This window comes from Parasteatoda tepidariorum, chromosome 10, assembly GCF_982258835.1.
Source record: "Parasteatoda tepidariorum strain Cologne lab strain chromosome 10, Ptep-v5.0, whole genome shotgun sequence".
In the NCBI taxonomy this organism is placed as follows: domain Eukaryota; kingdom Metazoa; phylum Arthropoda; class Arachnida; order Araneae; family Theridiidae; genus Parasteatoda; species Parasteatoda tepidariorum.
In genome coordinates, this window is record NC_141764.1 from 104,076,561 (window position 1) to 104,098,491 (window position 21,931).

At 28.8% G+C, this 21,931-nt stretch overlaps 1 protein-coding gene across 1 annotated transcript in view; it reads right to left on the reverse strand.

Annotated features, from left to right (window-relative positions):
• The window catches only part of LOC107446547 (two pore potassium channel protein sup-9-like), a 97,862-nt gene that overhangs the window by 62,002 nt on the left and 13,929 nt on the right, over positions 1 to 21,931 (reverse strand). The window contains exon 2 of the mRNA XM_071184367.2: positions 16,867 to 17,378. Within this exon, the coding sequence (XP_071040468.1) occupies positions 16,867 to 17,149 (283 nt within the window). The 5' untranslated portion in view covers positions 17,150 to 17,378. The remainder of the gene's footprint in view (positions 1 to 16,866; positions 17,379 to 21,931) is intronic.

A 21,931-nucleotide genomic window follows, 5' to 3' on the forward strand; every position in this document is an offset into this window, starting at 1 on the left:
TAACATTAGGCATCCATTTTAAAAGAACACGAGAACGAATTAATTTTTTATGGTATCAATTTCTATTTCTATATAATTTTTTATGGTATCAATTTCTATTTCTATATCGCTACAAAAATTATCGTCTTCGCTTAAAAAAAAAAAATAGAGTGTGGTAGGAAGAAGAAAAACTTATTATAACAATTATGAACAGCGACAAATATATCAAAGCAAAGAGTTCGATTTACGTATCGAATATGTTGCCACATTTTTAATACAAAAGTTAAACTTTTCTCCACTTTGATAAATATAAACTAATGCGAACCTTACAATTAAATTGTCGAAAATTAATATTTCAATTGTAAGGTTCGCATTAGCATACATTTATAAGAGTGGAGAAAAGTATATGCATTTCTTAATAGTTTTTTGAATATGGCTCTTTGAAGACGAAAAAGCATAGATTTTCTTACAAAATGACTGATAACTAAAAAACTAATCCAAATTTTTGAAAAAGAAAAAAAATACTTCTTCATTATGTCAAACCACAATCATGTGCCGAGTTTCGTGAATGGGCGAGGCTTCTGGGGGGATATATTGTGATTACAGACAGACAGACAGACAAACAGACACACACACACAGCCGCGTTTATTATTATGTATAGATATAAATAGATTTTTGAGAATGTTCTTCTTTTCTATAAAGCTTCATACTATTGCCGATTATTTCATTTTATTCTGTACAGAATCCAAATTTTTAGTCTTAAATCTATCTTATTAGTAAAGATTAAAGATCTAACCATAAGGAACCAACTAAACCATGAGCAAATACATGATTATACAGAATTAATCATTATTAATACCTAATTTTTTTCTAAGTTTTGGTGACATTATTGTTTCATTTCTTCTTTCTTTGCTTGCGTTTATTTTTACTCTTTCTAATTTTTTCGACGAAAAAACTCTTCTCTCTATTTTTTTTTTCAACTTCTGGTTTAAGTCTTGTTTATAACATACATTTACCCATAATAAAGAGGGGTGCGAAAGATTAATACAAAATGATAAAAAATAGATCGAAGATTTTTGTAACATTAAATTGTTAGTTCGTTAATAATATCATGAAGTCTTCTTCAATTGAAATTGCACATAACATAACATCGCACAACAACACATAAAAAAAATTGAGAATCATAAATTATATCATAAGTTATAAACTGTTTAACTTTATCATAGGTGTAAAGTTGAAACAAAATTAGGAACTTAAAAAGAAAGAATGTGATATTCTTAAGGTGATGCAGCATTTTCCCCCTCAATTTTCTCTTTATATTATACTGCTTGACATGTCTGAAATACTTTCTCGTAAATGATTTCAAAAATTCTAAATACTTGAAAAGATATCCATGATTTTGAAAAACGCAGTACTCTTGCTAAATCTATATTGTATTAAAATTTAAACACGTTTTTTTATGTACTTCAATATCGGAAGATCAATTTAAAAAAATTACTATACAGGGCTGTTTCAAAATAACTTCAGATGTTTTTTAAACTTCTGAATCAAGTTTTTACACGTTTTTTTGTACGATACATTCCTCCATAAGCTAATAAGATTTCAAAACCAAATAAAAAATGAAATATTCTTAATTTTGCAAAAATATAAACAATATTGTACAATTCATACTCATTAAAAAATTGAAATTCTGAAATGAATTTTAATATAGCAAAATCCTGTCGAAAAATAATAAAATATTCTACCGTTTCGCTAGTTTTAAGGCTTCTAAAGCTTTTAGCGCCCTATTGCTATAGATGTATTGTCTTTATAAATACAAAACACGAATCTAACAAAAATTAGAACTCATCTCAACTGTCACATGACGCTGTCACATGAAATTGCCGAGTGTGAAGGAGCACATGAATGTAGAGAATCTGATGTTTGAGACGAAAGTAGATGAGGGAAATAAAACAGCGGGCATACTCTGTTTGTATTACAGCACTGTAATTAAAACACCGCTTTTTCAAGTAACGCCAACGTTCGTTGTGTAGACGCTGAGGAAGATTCTTGTTTAGAGAACCGAAACTATAGTATGTCCATTTCTTTGCCTATATTTGTGCTTCATTCTACGTAGCACAAATTCCTCGTTTGGACTCGTAGATACTATTTTTAAAAAAAATCTTTTTCTAAGATAATTCCCTAATATTTGTTTCCAAAGACAATTTTACTTTCCCTTGAATAAAAATAATATGTATATGTTCTGCTAAACTGTCACTCTAAGAGTAAGTCTTAAAAATTGTTTTATAAACTAATGCAATCAAAGTGGTGTGAGCAGTTTTTTAGACGAAAAATATTTAAAACTCATAAAGAAAAATGTAATTGACTGTCTCGAGAGATGTAAGAGGATTGAAAGAGTTACTTCAGAATACATAGTTTTTTTTTATTCCAAGCTCTTACAACTTAACGAACGAATATGTATAATTTGTTTAAAGACCCATACCAAGTTTCCCTAAAGCGTCTTGGAAAAAAAAATTCTCTCATCTAGGGAACACTTCATTTTTATACATTTTAATTAAAATGAATTAAGATTAACATCATTCTATTCTGATGAAAAGAGTTTAAAGCAACATATTGCTTACTTCTGCATTTTTCTTTTTTTTTTCTCAGTCACTTGCAAATTTCAGGGATTTTAAATTGTTTGGTTTGCTTTTTCGAGATAAACTTTTAACTAGAATAAATTCTTGCTCAATTCAAACAACTTTTAAACATAGAATTAATCAATTGCTGTGAAATACTTCTATTTTTTCTTATTTGATACTTTTGTTTGTCTCGTTTGATACATTTGTTTCTTTAATTTAATGTTTCTATTTTGTCTCATTCGGTTTGTCTCGTTTCATTCTTTTGCTTGTTTCGTCTGTTGTTTTCTTTCATACTCCTATTTTAGTTATAAATTGATTTGCTGTTCGAAGTAGTTATTTGAATAGTGAACAACAATTTCATTTATTTTGGCGCATTCAGAGCGGAACAATTTTGGGGCAGCAATTTTACGAATTCGAGAAAAGTCTCGTAACAATATTATTCCATTTAAAACAGCAATTAAAAGTTTTAATGCATCGTAAAGTAATACCACATATTTATAGTGTTTAGTAAATCGTATCTGCAAAGTTTAATCATTTTGTACAGCAAGAAAGATGAACTAAGAACCCTATCTAAAATAACTGAAATATGATCTGAGTAGTTTTGTGGTTTGATTGGAGGATAGTATTGATTTTAAATCAATGCACTTTATGCTCATGATAAATAAGTGATAGGTTTTACGGAGGGATTTTCAGTTATTTTGGTAATATACAAAAAAAATGCATCCCATATGCGATATTTTTGGATTTCAAATAAACAAATAAAATCTTAAGACACACGAAACCATTAAAGTACTTAAAGTACAAACAATTAAACTATTCTATTACTGTTTAAATAAAGAAAGATTCATTGATTCAGTAGAGAATTTGTGAACTAGGTGACTAGCGCAAAACACGTGAATATTTATTAAGATTTCTCAAAATTCCAAGGTAAACACTGTTTTAAGAAATTTTAATAAATATTCAACCAATCTTAATTTTGTTTTAATTTAAAATTTTCTTGTATTTATTGTCAAAATATACCTTTAAAACATCCCATACATAGCCCTTTTATCGTAATTTGATTTCGCAATCAACCCTAAGAACTTATCATGGTAGATTTAGTTGTAAAAAATCACATTGCATTCCAAATGAACAAAATTGAACTTATGATTTAATATTGCGAAATTCAGTCTCTATATTTATTAAATTTATAAATGAAAGCAAAATTAATTTCTAAAACAAATGCGAAAGACTTTGATAATTTATCTCAATGCAATATTTTGCTGAGAATTTCATACATGAAAGATCGTTTTATCTAATTCGCTGACGCTCCGAAAGATTGCAAAACATCTTTGTGCTTGTCTCGCTTCACTACTCAGACCCATTTGAAATGTCTTCCATCTTAAAATCTCAAGAATATAAATAAATTATTAAATTTCTCTATATTCCATTTAATTCTCAATAATAAGTTATTCAAATTTAAAAAAACTTAATTAAAATAAATGACGTACAATAAAAAAAATTTGCAGAAAAAAAATAACAATTATAATTTTAAAAAAGTTATAAATTTCAGAACTTTGATATATTATTGTAAATCTTCTATTTTTTATTATTATTATTACTGAATCTGCATAAGTACAACTAAAACATTATATGGAACACTCAAGTGATATAAATTATTCACTTCTAGCCTTTCAATTCGTCAAAATGTATAGCTCAGCTTATTTCAGCTTTTCGTTGAAAACGCGAGAAAAGAATTCTCATTCAGAAATTTGTAAACGTGTCTGTTTATGCTTTCATGCTTATGAGAGTTCACACGCTTGATCTTTCATCTCTTTGTTGCCAACACAAAAACGAAGAGTAAAAAAAAAATACATGATTAAAATAAATTTTGTTTTAATTACCAGATTAAGTGCTTCAGGTATTAAGTGCTGATTTTAATGACTTAAAAGGGTGACCTCAAATATGCTAGTTAATTAGACCTAATGATTCATCAAGTTTCGAAATTGAGCACCAAAACGAACTTTCTCTAAATAACACAGCTTTTTTTCAACGGATTAGAATTTTCAGTCTTAAAAAAGTGGAAGTAGCAAGAATGCGGAAAACGTAGACCATATCGAGAATTAAAAAAGAAAAATGACCTGTGAGTTTTGGAAAGAACGGCTTTTCCTTTCATCGGGTAAGTTAAAAGAAGAAAAAAAGAGAGAGGTAAAAAGAAAGTTGAAAAGAAAACATAATCACTTCCAAAATGTTATCAGCTTGAATTCAGTCGGAACAGCACATTAAAATCGAAACAGTTCCGGTTTTTAGTTTTTAAAACTATATAGGGAAGGGGTTTAACAAAAAATGATTATCGAATGTTTATCTACTGCTTGGAAAACTTGTTTAAAGAATTTATATCTAACTTTTGCTCTCTTATCACACCCCCCACCTCTGCCGAATGCTATCAATAAAAATTAGGTTAATTCACAATAACTTTCCTTCCTCACTATTTCCTATAATTTTACAAACTTCACAAACCTATATCAATAACCTATACCAACTCAAACCATCATTTATTTTTCATCAAAACTTAGTAGTCAAAATAAGGTCATGATACAGGGGATGAATAAAGCATTGATAGTTATTCTCTATGAATTACCATGTTTTAAAATTTCATTGAAATTATTCTTGGATCAGCATTTTGTTGGATAAATAAAAGGTAATTAAATTAAAGTTTCGATAAATTAAAGGTAGTAATGAATTATAAAGTTTACTGAATTTTTACTTCGTAATTTTGCATCACATATTTCATGATTTGCATTACTTTGAGTAAATTTTAAAATTCAATACTCAAGAGATACACAAATATATTGACTGATAATCAACGTCAACTTGTAGCCGAATAAAACTATTTTCAACATAATTAAGTTCTACATTCATTGGAAATAAAATATTAAAAAATAAGTTGTGATAAGTAGGTGAATAAGTATAGTTATGTACTGCAATCGTGGTATTATTAAAAATTCCATGATTGCACAATTATTATAAATCTCTTAAAATTTCACTGAAATAATTCTCGATTTAGACTTTATTGATTAAAAAAAACAGCTAAATAAAGTGAATAAAAGCAATGAGCATCTATTCAATTTTTATCTAATAATTTTACATAATTTAATATACATCGTCATACTAAAAGTTTGTCTTGACAGTCTCCCATAAATCAAGAACCGTTTATGTTAGCGACCTGAAATTTGGAGAGTGGTAGAAAGAGGCAATTCCTAAAAATTTTTAGAAAATTTAAATTATGTCTTTCCCTTTAAAAATGAAATTTTCTCATCGAGTTTGGAGCTAGCGTCATTGATATAATTGAAACGACGTACGAGTCTGTTTTTTTTTTTTAATGTTTTACAGATAGCGTCAGCAAAGTTTGCTTGCTCATAGCTCTCTGTAATTAAAAAAGAGTTTATTGCACGCTCTTAGACACTTAATTATTTTTTATTCGTTGTATCAGATAAACTAAATGATCAACGAGAGCGTGGTAACCTAGGCAGACTTCATCATCAAACTAGCATTTCCAAAGTTACCTGGATCTAAGTGTTCACTTCGTTTGTAGTTATGATCCAAAAAATTTTCGCCTAAAGCTAAATAATTTAAAATCAACTTTATTTGAAATTTTAAAAAAATGAGTTCAGGTACTTCAAGGGGAAACTAATGGAGGAATTGTACTTACCCATTAAGGAGAAACTTTGAAAATCACAATGCTCTCATTGATTCCAATGATGCTTGAGTAATTTCAGTTTTAGTTACGAATTGAAATTTAAAGAAAATAAGCTGTGCAATAAAAAAAAATTAAGAGGGAAATTATATAAGTTTATTTTCGAGAAACGTAAGAAAATCGTCATACTAATATTGATGCCAATAATGCTTTATTAATTTTGGAAATAGGTTTCAAGTAAAGCTTAAAAAATATAATCTTTGTACTAAAAAGCAAGATTAATGGAGAGAATGAACGTGCCCGTTTAGGGTAACTGTAAGAAATAGCCTTATTATTATCGACGCTAATAATGCTTAATTATTGTTTTTATTGATTAAAGTATAAATAAGCTCTGCACTAAAAAGTAAAATTAATGGAGAAATGGTAATAATTCAATCAGGAGAAATGTTTAAAAATTGCCATACTATTGTTCACGCATAAGTTTTTCTAAAAAATAGAACATCAGAGTCGTCAAAATTATTTTGAGTTGGCTGTTGCAGAACAATTTATTTAAATGAATTTCACATTATTTTTTTTAGATAGTGGTTAGCGTTGAAAAAGGCCCTTCAAAGAGTTAACTTTGATATTAGGCACTTTCAGTGTTATGACAACTGGTATAATTTAATCACTACCAAATATACGATATAAATAAAATTAGTATAATTTGTACCTATTATAACTGCGTTAATGCTGCGCAGTTTAAACATAGATAATGTGGAAAGAAGTGCTTTACGGTACTTCGAAAGGGATAAGTACCAGAGAAAATCACTGAATTGTGGTGAGATTTTGTTCATTATGAGTTGACTTCGAGCTATAACATCATTTAGCAAAAGATATTGAATACAGTTAATCGCCATCTTGATAGAATGAACTACTAAAAACGTATTTGTTTTGTCTACTAACATTAAGTTATAGGCAAATACAAAAAATAAAAATGAATAAAAAAAATCTTAATTAATTTATCTTTATTAATTGTGTAGGTGTATGTCTTGTCAAAAAAGTGTAGAAGCAACAAAGCTCAAATTTTTCATGCAATTATTTACAAACGTGCACAGATTGGTAATATAATTTATATCTTTCATTCAGTCATAAATCATTTTCACAAAATGGATGATGTTAATGGCTCTGATCGGAAGCAGAATTTAGATTTTTTTTAACTGAAAATGCGTTTAAAAAAAGTTACATTAAATGTTAAAGTTATAAAAAAAGGAATGGGAGCATTTTTTCTCCCAATCCATTTTAATTGTCTACAATTCTAGTATATTTCTACATTTAAAGAAAAAATAATGCTTTAAAAAAAGGATAGAAAATTGTTTACTACAAAAAATAAAAATCGAATGATATCGCTTTTTTCGAATCTAATACCTAATATGATTCCTGGTCTAGGAATGCAGTTACGATTTATAAGAAAAAGAAATTCAGTCAATTCCATCAGAACCATGAAAATGTCATCTGCAGATTCCTTGTAAGTCAAGAAAAAGAAGTATTTGTCCAGGAATGTCAATAACAAGGCCTGGAAATGGAGAAAGACGTCTTTACAAACGAGAAAAAGAGATATATTCGCACCGTTTCTTCAGTTTTCGACGTACTTCAACTGTTTGAGCTTTTTCTGTTGGAAAAAATCAGTTTGTTTAGCTTCCTAATCTAAAATTTCAAAGCTACTATTATACAAATAAAATAAATTAAATTGACAAATCGTTTCATGCGTGAATTTCCAAGAGCGAAAAAAAAAACTTTAAAATTGGAAAGTTGCCCTTCCCATTGATCTCATGTAATTAGAATAACAAAACATTTCGAAAATCAACTCATCAAAATAAAGTTTAACTTTAGCCACCATTAACTAGCACTGCATTATTGCATTATTAATGATTGCAGTCAACTCATGACAGTCGAAATTCACCACAATCGAGCATTTATTCTTAATTAACTTACTTTTTCTTACTTCAACGATCGCTGATTTTATAACAGGTTTATAGAAACACAGACTAGCAACAATTAACAACATAAATATGTGGAATCAGATAGCTTTAAAAATACTAATTCGTTGACGTCGTTTTTTTCCACTTTTTTTCACTTTTGTAATAAAACCTGATTATCAGTAAATATTTTTTATTTTTCATTTTTAGAATTTTTGGAATCAATCATATTATTGATTTATCCTTTTCTCAATACTGTTATGCAGCTTTCAAGACAGTTTTGTGATGATTAGTATTAATATAATATTTGAAATAAAAGAATAATAAATCCAAAGTATAAGAGTTCAAACTCGTGCAAGAATTATAAATATAATACTTTTGTTAGATACATAGTTTTATTTTATATATATATATATATATATATAATTGTACTTTGCTCACATCTGTAAGTATCATGTAATCCTCATGTCGTTGTGGAAGAGCTGAGCAGTAAATTTAAATTTTAAGAAAATACTTTTGTTCAAAACATTTTTTTATTGTTTAATATTTTTCTTTCTTTAAAATATCTTACGAGTCTACTGAATATGCATATCTTGATGAATCTGTAATGCAATATTGCGAATACATTTATATTATTTCTCGTCTCACAATAACCACCTATATTCTCATTATAAATTATTCATAAAAAAGTGGCGTAAATTTACAAATAACATTTTCACTCATATTTTAACAAAACAAACTAAAGGTGTGCAACAGCAAAATAAAAAGGTTCATTTTAAGAGTTATTTTAATGAGCACCATTTCAAACAAAGTAGAAAAGTATCATAATATATATCGTAGCTGAAATTATGTTTAAAAGCTCATTTCATTAAATTGTCAATATCGACTTTGCTGAATGTTTTGCTTCTTTGTTTCTTTTTTTTTAACTAAATTATGTTAGAAGAGAGTGAAACGAAAACTGAAACCCTATTTGTTTAGACCCAATTTGTAGTTCTAGAATAATGTTCTCTCGTTGTCTATTCATCCTCTTTCATTACAGTTTCAGCGATAACTTTTATCAAAGGGAGTTAAATAGGGAGACTTTCTTTGTTTCTCTGTGCAATAACTCAAATAAAATGATTCACAATAAGTATAGTAAAAGCTCCATAGAGCGATCATGGCATATTACGAAAAGTTCGTCATTCATTTCTAAGGCATCATCCAATACTAATGTTACTAACCACTCGCTATTAATATAAAATTCTAATCAAGCCGCTCAGAAGATTTTAAATAATTAAAAGACAATCACGTCATTACACTCTATTAATAAGAACTTTGTTTTTTAACCCTCAAAATACGAGGCAACCGAAATGAGATCCCAATAATTAAATCAGAAGTCGATATTTATTATACAGAATATTATCTGTATAATAAACTTTTAATCTATACAAAACTTTTACTCTATAAAACATTAATTAGGCCAATACTTACCTATGGCTCTGAGACCTGGAACCTAACTCAAGCTGGTGAAAATAAAATTGCCATTTTTGAGAGAAAAGTTTTGAGGGCCATCCTTGGTGGGATAAAAATAAATAATTCCTGGAGAAGACGATATAATACTGAACTGTATAAAATCTACAGAGAGCCAGATATTGTGAAATTCATTAAAATAAATCGAATAAACTGGGCAGCTCACATTTTCAGAAGGAATGATGACTCAAATTTAAAGAAAATCCTATTACACAAACCCCTAACGAACAGGAAAAGAGGTAGACCCAGGCTGAGATGGCTGGATTTAGTTGAGACTGATTTCCTTACTCTAAAGGAGAAAAACTGGTGAACAAGTGTCAAAAGTAGAGAGAAGTGGATTCGAATTCAAAGGAAGGCACTAGCCCACCCTGGGCTGTCTAGCCAGATATGATGATGATTATCTAAAAATTGCAACTTGGCCATTAATGGGCTGATAAAATGAAGAAATCATAAAAATTGGTTTCAAACTCTGCATTCCTATTTGCCACGATAAATCATTCCTGGTACCCAATATTTAAGTAAAGTTTAACGTATTTTAGATTTAAGAAAATAATGATAAAAATTTTGTATATTTTCGGGAAGAAAAAAATAGTTTTCTGAACTCATAACTTAAAACCAGAAAAATCTGTTTATTCTCGGTATTTTCTTCAAAAAGTTAGTTTGACCAATGCTTCATTAATACTGGTAATATGCATTCATTGAAATAGACAAAGAAATAAGTGACAGGCTAAAAAGCAAAGTGAATAGAAGAAAGGCTTATAGGAAATTAGTTTAGAGAAGCCGTAGAAAATTAGCATACGCTTGATTTTTGTAATATGTACTACTGGTATTATGGTAATTAGAGCAGTTTTATAAAATGGTTTTTCCGCAGTTTCAAAGAGTATTTTTCTAGTGATTGTGAAAGATAGTGTCTTAACATTTTAATGAATTGGAATTAAGAGAACTTTGTATCACAACTGCTTGTAAATATTTTAAATTGTAAGTTAAAGATTCAGATAGAAAAATATCACACACCAAAGTCCTTATCAAGGTCTTAAAATAATTCTATTTGTTTTTAAAATTTCAGTTTGTTGCAACAGAAAAAAGTGTTTTATACAAAACTCAAATTTTGAAGGGTTATGCAATAAGTTTCAAACATGGGAATAAAGTATTATATTGATATGTATATGTGGAGATTCTCAAAACTGCACCAATACTAAACAGTTTCAATACGGCATTTCTTATTTACCTCATACTAAAAACTAATGTGAATTAGTTATATTAAGATTAAAGTGAAATCAAAAGCAATTCTGATGCATTAAACATACACACATCAATACAATCACTTTATGTAATTTTCCCTGATTCATAAATACTCTTAAGCCTGATTCTTCAATTTAGTCAGTCTTGTGCTTGATTTCGTAGTGTTTTTCCCCCAAGTCAAAATTCTTGATGGTCCCAGGATTTGAGGGTTTATGTTGGTTTCAGTTCAACATCATTTTATGGTCACCATCATGCAACATTTTCCATTATGTGTTCATAGTTTTTGATATGCAAACAAATTTCTATCATTCCATGATAAAAAAATACTACTTTAATACTATGATGGTTAACAATCAAGAGAAGTTTAACTCTCATGAACCAACAATCCGTGATGGTCTATGAGGATTCAAACTATACATTTTCATGATGGTTTAACTCAATGGCAATTCTTGTTCAAATCTTGTTGGTTTTCAGGAATATACCATTAAAACAATGTGGTTTTTTTTATTTTGGCCTATCATAAATCAGTCCGAATTCCTACTTTGGGGTGATGGTGGTTCATGATGTAGCAATATTTCATTTCTAAGAAACTATGAGGGAAATTTTTTGATATTTTAACATGAACAAACCATCAAAACAAGTCGCTGTTCTTATGTTGGATCATCATAAATCAGTCCGAATTCCTACAATGAAGTGATGGTTACTTGTGTTGGTTACTATCAAGATTATGTTAGTCCATCAATGGAAAACCATCAAAAGATTTATTTGACTTGGGTCAGCACTGATAAATAAAAAAAAATTTCTCTATTCACCCCATACGTACTCAGCTAGCACACTATAAAAATATCCAATACTATGTAAAAAAAAAGTTCAAAAAAATCAAATTCATAATTTGAATTTAATAATTAAAAAGAAAAAATATTAAGTTGAATTAATGAAATTTTTTAAAAATTGTTTATCACATTTATGAATTAAATTTTGTTTCCGACAAATATTTCTAAGTAAATCTCGAATTTCTTCCAGCTTTTTTCTCAGGAGGTTCTTTCAAAGGAGGTTTCTCAGGAAGAATAGATTTCATGTATTTTAAACAGTAATTTAAATTTTATTTTTAAATAATGTAATAAAAATCTTTCCCATTTTATAACACGCTGACTAAAACCTATTGACTGTAGATGCTTCAAAATATGAGTTTGAAACTAACCTGCATTTTATAATTTAATTATTAATAGAAGTTTTTGTATTACCATTGAAAAAAAAATGAAAACTGATAATGTGAAATAAAAGAATTTGTTTTCCTGATAGAAATCGTATCCATTACATTCAGGATTTGTTATCCTCAAAATCTGAATATCCGCTCTTTCCTTTTTTTTTTATCGTGGGCTTCTAATATAAATGCAAATTTATCTTCCCTGTCAGCTTTTTTTTTCTCTCCTTTTACTTACCTAATCGGCATTCTACATCAATCTATCAACATGTCTTCTTTTTTAGTATTACAAATTGGATGTTCTTTGTATACCTACATTAGAAGTTTGGTTTATTTCTGATTGAGTACTTCTTAAAAAGTATTTTTTTTTTTTGCCATTCACTGTTCATTTAGAAAATTCCTTTACTTTTCTAAGAGAGGTTGGTTGTAAAATACCGATTATGGATCAGAATTTTTAAGCAATGTAAAAGAGACCTGTTTTTAAAAGATATAGTTTTCTTCATGTCTTAAAGCATTTAATAATATTTAGCTACAGTTCAACACATTTTCTTTCTTTTTTTAACCTTTTACCAAAAAATCTGTTAAGATGTGGTTTTAATTTCTATCCGTAGAAAGCCATTTATTTTTCTTAGCATAAAAACCAAAGATGACTCTGACTGAGATAATTCTCTCCGAAATGATTGTAAAATTAAATGGTTATTTCTAGTAAATATTTAAAAAAAATTAACGAAGCATGTTTTGTACAATACGTTATTTTCATAAAAACCAACACTTTATAATGAAATAAATAACTTTAGTAATGATACTTCGAAAGCTTCTCGTTTCAGCTATATTGAAAAGAATTAAAAATTTCAATTGTCTCAGGCGTTTCTGTTAAATAAGAAACAAAGAGTAGGCAGATTCGTTCGTGAAAAGAAAAATTTCCAATGGTTACTTTTTTTAATTTAAAAAATATGCTAGCAACAATATTCATAGGTAATTTTTAATATCATTCATAGTAAATAAATTCAAATCGATAATAATAAAATTAAGAGTTTGTCTGCCTGTATGTGCCTCGCTTAAACTCCAGAACTGTTTGTTCTATCATCCTGAAATGTGGAAGCCAGCTGGAAAGGTCAATTTTAGGCAACAATCCTAAAATTCATTCGAAATTTTCCATTAGAACGTTTGACGGAATTTTCTCATTGGTTAAACGTTAGCCATTGTATTTAATTAAAATATCGACCATTTTATTTTTTTTTTCAAATGTTATAAGTATAAATAACATCGGTGATATTTACTTGTTCACAGCTCTATTTGATCTAAATAGGAATTCATTGCGCGTACTTTAATACTTAATTATTTTTTATTCGTTATGTCAGATAATTTCAGTAATCAAAGCTAACATGGTAGCATTCGTTGACTACATTACAAAATTCGTATTTCTAAAGCTTTATGAAACCACGTGTTTATTTTGTTAATAGCATTTCTTATAAACCCTGCTTCCTTAAAAATAAATTATTTAAAATCAACAGTAATTAAAGTGGAAAACAATAGTTCTGTATTGAAAGGCAAAACCAATGGAAAAGTGGTACTACTTCGTTTAGAAGAAACATAAAAACTTGCCGTAATATCATTGACGCCAATGGTGTTAAATCAATTACGGCAATCAGTACAAATCGTGATTAAAAAAATAAGCTATGTACTAAAAAAGTCGCCATGCTCTTATTGACATAAATGTTGCTAAATTAATGTCGGTATTGTGTAATATTTGAAATTAAAAAACATGCTATGTACTGAAAACCAAAGTTAACGATACATATTGGTATCATGCACTTTGTGAAGAGGATAAGTATAAGAAGAACAAAGAAAAGATACTTAATTTTATAGGTATCTTTAAAAAATCACCACATTTTTATTAACACTAATGCTTAATATTGATGATATGTATTAGTTGAAATTTTTAAAAAATCTATATTTCAAAAGCAAAGTAAATGAGGAAAAGTCGCTTAGAGGAACAGTAGAAAATCGTTATACTAATATTATACTAATACGCAGATGACGCTAAATTAATTTTGATAACACGTACTATTGGTATTGTGGAAATTGATACAGTTTTAATCCGAAATTCTAGTACAGATTTTCCATAGTTTCAGAAAATGTTTTTAGTAGCAGTAAAGAATATAGATTAATATATTAATGAACTTTAAAAGAGCCGGGATAGCGTGGTTGGTAGTGCGCTGGACTCTTGTTCGTAAGAACTAGAATACAAATCCAACCGGCTAAAGGCTCCCCATGTAGTAAATGGCGAAAGGTGCACGTTAGACCTGTCTGGTCACAAAGCATTTCATGTTCCCATAACAAATTATATCTCTAGAAGTACTGGATTGGAGATTAAATGTCCTCTGGTTCAGATCAAAATTACGATCTGAGGATGAATGTATGGATGGGTCAGCCTGTGTAACGTATGGGTGTGGCAGAAGTCGAATTCTTGAACATAGATTCTTGACCAGTGGAATACAATAATAATCGCACCCCTTGTCTTAATGCCCTACAACAACAACAATGAACTTTAAAAAAGCTTTTTTCCACCACTACTTATATTTTAAACAGTCACAGTGTTCCGGATTCACCCCGTGCTACTGCGTTAGTCATGTTTAGACTTTTGACCGAACATAATTGTCTACGTTCACATTTATTTAGCCTCAAGCTGACTACTTCATCAGATTGCCTTTTATGTAACTGCGGACAAGCCATGACTGCTGCGCATTTGAACACAGGCTCTGCACTACAAGACTTTGACTGTATTGTTAAGAAGTACTGGAGAGCTAAAAGCCTAATGACCTAATAATCAGTGGCTGGCATTTTTTTAATAAAAATAATGTTTCAAACAGTATATAAGAGGTAAAATAGAGAATGGCGTTACTCTAAAAACCTTACCAGGGTTTTATGAGTATTTTTTTTTTTTTTAAAGTTTTGGCTTCATTTTGCGATACGTAATTTGCTCTAAACTCAAGAATTAAAGGGTAGATAATAGGTATAAAATATACTAATATAAGTACAAACTATGATATAATGTGTAATATTTAAAATTTCATCAATACTGTTCATTTTGAATACAGTTACTGTGGAAATAAGTATCTTACGCCCCTTAAAATAATAAACTAAATAGATAAATAATAAGCAAAAATCATTTGATGGCGATAAAATTTGACTATCGTGAGTTAGCCACGATCAATACCATCATGCCAAATGATACTAAATTCAATTAATCTTTATTCTGATGGAGAAAAAAGCGTGTTTTGATTAACTTATAACGTAAAACAACCACGAAGGGTGACAAATAATTATAAATAAATGAACAATTGTAATCATTTTAGCTTTATTAATGGTGTCTATATTCTGTTGTATGTATGATTCTGTAGTGTTGATAGTACTCATATATCGATTATTTTCTTTTTTACTTTGAATGAGTGTTCAGCTAGTAATACACCATAGTTCTCAAAATTATAATCTTTGATGGATAAAGTGTGGAGAAAAAAAAGTTTGAAATCAAGAAAATCGAGATTTAAAAAAATATTACTGAAAATAACTTGCGGTGAATACTCAAATAAAACTAATGTTTCTTATTCAGAATTTTATTCTTTAAATCTGTTATTATCCTTTTTTAATGGTGCTTAAAAAATATTAAAGCAAAAAACACTTTTAATTTTTCGTTTTGTAAACGAAACCAACGATTTTACATAAAAAGAATTAAATGACTTTTACGATAGATCTTTTTACAAGATTCCAATTGAAGATTGAAGTAAAAAGAATCATAAGAGAGAGATTTTTGCTGATTTGAAATGTTTTGTCTTAAGCTGTATCCAAACATCTGATAAAGCTGTTTACAATACAAATTTTTACGCAATTTACACAAAACGGACGTCTGAAACAAGCATTCGATGACGGTTCACTCTAAGCAGCTTCATTTAAGTATTTGTGTTGGTGTACATTAATGTTAGATATTTTCTGTATTCAACTGTTTTTTAAATGTCACTTAACAAGAATTCTACGAACAAGGAAACACTCTGTGATAATCCTTTGATAATCCTTTGTTCAGTTAAAATGTATCCCAATCCTCTAAATAAGTAGACGAAGAATTTGATGAAATTCTCTAATTGATCCTCGTTGTTGCTAAGCATTGGACTGAGAGGAAATTTTCCCTGAAAACCTAGTAAGTTCTTTAACTGAATGACTTCGGAAAGTTTAGTAATAAGTCGCATTTTTCAGATTAAGAGAGTGGCTTTGAGTATCGGTAGTATGATGTTTTTAGATATTGCGCTGTCATCTAGTGAAAATTTTAGAAAACTGTTAAGTTCCTGTAAGGGGTTTATGATAGTCTGTAATTGTTTTAGTTGACGAACAGAGTTAAATTTTGAATTTTTTTTTTTGAACCAATGAAGTACTTTTATTAAAAAGGACTTGGATTTTAACAATAGAAGGCAGAAAGGTCATTTTACACAACCTCCATTTTCCCAGAACGAACTCAAGTTTTGGAGAATCTTAATTGAGTGAAAATGGTTGTTCCCCAATTTTGATACGCTCCGTGTTAACAATGGTACTAAAAATATTTTCTTCGTTTATCCAGAATAAATACTCGGGAATAGTTTTGTCTCATTTGAAAAAAATTGTGGTTATAGTAATAATCGAAGACTTACCAATGGTGGTGAGCACTGTTGTGGCGAAATAGAAAGCTCCTGAAAACTTCCACTGTATTCCAGCCTTGTGCGGTACCCCTTTAATGATCACAGTAGTCCATATCCTATAATCCTCTTTGCTTATGTTGTATTTCTTGATGAGCAATCCTTCTATGTAAAGCAACATGTCCCTCTGAATCTTCTCCTGGTCCGATTCCAGGGCGTCAAAGATGGCCGCCCCGATCAACAAGTATGTGAAGGTGCACACGATCAACGATAATGTACGTACGTTTTGCCTCTTCATGCCTCCAAGCGGCTGATTTTATTCATCTTTTGCACAAAATCAGCAATCGGTTGTGATTTTGGCTGACTAGTAAAATTAAATAATTTGTATCGTTGTTGACTGATTTATTTTTTCTAGTAAATAATGAGACATGTCTTTAGCGATGAACTTTTAAGATCGAAACGATGTTAGCAGCATTACGTTTTCCAAGTAGATTTCGCTCTTAGTTTTCATTCTTGGAGTTGCAAACCTGAAATTAAAGAAAAGCAGGGATTCTTAGAAACATAAATTAAGACCATTAAACTTTGGATCATGCGAAATTATAATTAGAGCAAAATATTTCCCCTTAAAATGCTGAATTTAGTTTATATGAAGTTCACATAAGCGAGAATTCAAATATTTATTGATGAAGTTGGTTTAAGTAGCAAACCTATTTACCTTAACAAAGGGGAGAATTTGTCCACATTAGCAGAGTATAATTTCGTTCCTAGATTATATTTAAAGTGACAAAAGGTTATTATGTTAGAATTGAGTTTAAAACAAGCGTGCTGTTGCTATTAATTAATAGAAAATCTTGAATCGGTTATTTTATTCCTATAATAAAGACTAACAAAAACACTGCAAAAGAATTGCATCAAAAAATCTAAATTTATATAAAGGCCATGAAGTGTCCTTACTGCTTTTCCAATCTATCTAAGGAAGTCTGTCGATGACTGTGGTTTAACTATTTCAAGTAGGAGTGTGGGTTTTTGAACAATTCTTTACTGGGGTCGGTGAGAAAAATATTCGAAGCCCCTCTCACTAAAATGGCTCTTTTACGTTTCCATAGCAACAGACACCTCCAGGTTCTATGGCAGTTCTTTTGATTATTGGTTCCCGAAAGGTGCTCTGTGGAACCCCAGGCTTCCATGGAACCTGTACATTGAAGGGACTCAGGTGATCCGAGAGTTACAACTTGTTTGCGATTTGTAGAACACGGATAAGCAAAAGACAATAACGAAAAGCTAAGTTACAAGATGGGTCTAGAGAGAAAATCATTCATCGTAGCATATAGCATGAAGCAATATTTAAGAAAACCTACAGGGTGGGGCAAAAAAAACCTGATCTAAGTTATTGCACCATGGAATGGAAGTTAACTCATTTCTTATTGTATACCACTTTAATTATAAATTATTTTATGACATATATTTCTTAGTATACGTATTTTTTGGCACAATTTTTATTATCTAAGCAAGAAAAGTGCAAAGTCATTTCTTTGTTCTCTACACAATCGCTGTACCCAAAAGTTTGGACTCTCTGAAATAATCGCTTCTGTATTAAAGGTAGATGACTTGCGGCAATAAGCGAAAATGTCAATAAGCGTTTGCGCATCTGGAAAAAAATATTTATTTGTAAAGATCCATTCTTATTATTGGTTATATTTTGCTAATTAATTTATTTTTAATAAAATCATGCTAAAAATTGTGAGCAAGATTTTTTTGTCACATTTTGCATTGATGAACAATGATTTCTAGAACTGAGAATTATGTTGATATTGCACGACTATATCCTGTGATTAATAAAAGTCAGGGTTCCACAAAAAAGATCCTTCAGGTTTCTAAAAAAAAAAATGGGATCCATTGCTTTAGATAAACTATCATTAGAGAAATTCTGTTCCCGAAAGAACCATCGAATCAAAAAGTGTCTTTATAGTGCCCTTTCAAATACCTTTCGTTTCAAGTTGGAATATATATGCTTTAGTTAATATAACTTTCTTTTAAAAATGAACATTTTGCAAAACCGTAAAACGGGGTGTGCACTTTCATGGACAGAACTTTTAATAATACTTAGGACCCTTAACATTTCAAAAATAAACAGTACCTGGACATTAAATTTCCGTTCCAAAATTTCGTAATCGATTTATCTCAATATACATCCAATTTATATCCTTCCTTCCATTTTTTAAACCCTGCAGAAGTGTTTTTCCTTTATAAAAGCAGTCAAGAGGGAAAAACTACCGCATTCTTCCATTTCATAGTTTCCTTATCACTTTACCGAAACGGCCGTTGATCGTAAAAATTACTTTCATTTTTATACAATTTTTATGAAAAAGAAAAAGGAAGATCGAAGTTTCGCAAATCATTTACTTAAACTATTCACTTGTCAGCAGGTCCACTGATTCTAATTTATCTTTGTTGCTATTGTCATTATTATTTAATTTTTCTTTTATTGCTCTATATTATGAATTGAGGAGTCAACTATTTTCTTAGTGTATTTCATATTTCTTAGTGTAAAACTTTAAAAAAAAACTTTTTTTTTAATTTTGCATATTGTGATGCGATAACTGTTCGCAATTGATGCTATGCTAGATATTTCTTTGTATCATAATGTTAGTAACAGGATTAGGGACTAAAAACAAATGATATTCCACACTTGCGTTAAAATAAAAACAATTATCATCATCAGGGCATTTTTATGTCCCCCTTTTTCATTTTTTTGTTCATATTAAAAAATTAAAATTGCAGTTTTGCTCTGATTTTATTTTATGTTGAAAAACATCGATGCTGTCTACGGTTCAAATTAGGTCCGTCTTGTTAAAAAGTTAAAGTCAAAGAAACATTTGAACTCGAATAGAAAAAAAAACAGATCATTTTCACCTAATTTGAACAATCTTAAATGCTCCAATAAGAATATTGATAAGGTGATACCGGCTTCATATAAAGGAAATGTGGAGCCTATTGATTTGTAACTATTGTATGAAGATTATGTTTTTTGTTTAAAAAAGTTTATAGACATTTCATACAAAATAAGAACGCATGTTATCTTTATTGATAGTAATCTTGCGTAAGTCTTCAAAATACATAGTTAAAGTTTGAAACTAAATATTGAAATGCGATCTGTAACATTTTGTTTCTGAAATGCAAGCATATGTAACGAAGCATTTCATCAAAAGGGGACAGTGAGGAGGAAGAGGAGGGAAATGCTGAATCATTCATAAGCTGCTGTGACATGATTGTTTTTTTTTACTGCCGGATTTTCTTTGTGGTTATTATAGAAAGTATTAATTTCATTTATATTTGAATATGCATTTATATTCCAAAAGCATGTGGCATGCTGATTTATTTATCAAATTATATTATCGCTAACATATAACTGAACGTGTGACAAGATTGTTCTTTTTTAAAATCTTTCTCCTAGCCTATAAAATACTTTGGTTATTGAAAATTAATTATATTTAAAAGTTTTGAGGAAGTAAAATTAATTTAAATTACCTAACTTCGTTAAATATATACCATTTGATAAAATAGTACTATTTACAAAAGATCCTAATTCGGTGTTATAAATATAGAATGAGGTATAAAATTTTTAAAAAATTGAAAATTATAGCATTTAAATTCCTTAGTTTATAAGCTAAGCAATTTATTTCAAAACCTTTTTATCATAAAAAAAACACCTGATATATATTTTTCCTTAACTCCAAGCTGAAAAATAACTTAGTTTTGATTAAGAATTTAGTCTTGAAATCATTCTTTAATACATCAAATTTATTTGATTCTCTATTAATTTCAAGTTAACTTAGATTTGCATTCGTTTAAAATATTTTCCAAAACCACATTTTTATTGCCTAATATCTGTAAAAGAAAGACACTTTTAATGCTGATTGAGTGTAACAATTAAGGTTTATTTTAAGTTAGAAAACTTAGAGAACTACAAATAAATTCTTAAACTCAAGGCTTAAATCAAATATGTCAGACTTTCTTTTGGAAATCTTTATTTAGAATGTGTTTAGATCCATAATAAATAAAATAAAAATTCATTGTATATTTTTTTTCTTATCACATTACAATGATACAAAAAAATAAAATCTAAAACTTTACTTAAATTCCATTACATTATTGCAAGAATCAAAAAAAATCCGTTATCTAAAATCAAATTATTGCATCTTTATACATTAAAAAATTCAGTAAAAAGTATCAAGTGTAACGTAAATTCTATTTCAATTATGCAAAAAGTTAAAAGAAAATCTAAATTCTAGCTCTAGCTTCTTTAAATTGATTCTTAAAAGCAAATACTAATCCTTTACTTAATGTTCTTAAAGCAGACACCTAAGTTTTACATTAATGCAAATATTAGGAAAAACAATTTATAACCTAATTTTAACTTCTTTCAAAATTCAAAAGAAAATATCAGTCCTATCTAAAATTAAGTATACATATGTTTGGATACCGGAATTGGTTAGATATCCTTGATATTTCGAGTGTAATCACTAGAAGAAGAAAATTACCCTGTTTCACTAAAAAAAACTGAAAACGTAATCAATTTATAAAAATCTAAAAACATATTTTATGTAATTGTCAACAAAAAAATCAATGTCAAAAAAATCCACAAAATATTCTTAATTCCTTCTTGAACATAAATAATATTTAAATTTCATTGGTAAATTTTATTGATTAAAAAATTTACTTCAAAATCAAATCAGTTGTAATGGATATAAAATTTCAATACCATTAATCATTGATCAAGCCTTTACGTGAAAGCCATTCTTTTTTTTTTCCATTGAACTTGTTTACCTTCAAAAGAAAAACTTGAAAAGGGGCTATTCAAAATATTATACTAAAGATTTCATGAACACTCTCTACGGAACTGATTATTTTCTGAGGAAGATTTCTTGAAAAATAGTTTATAATATGACATGAAATATCTTAAGTCCAGGGAATTATTCTCTTTTAAACAGAGTTTTAAAAAAAGACCAGAAGCTTAAATAATTCATGTTTTCAATTATGAATATAAGAATTCAAAAATAAATAAAACACGATCAAGTAA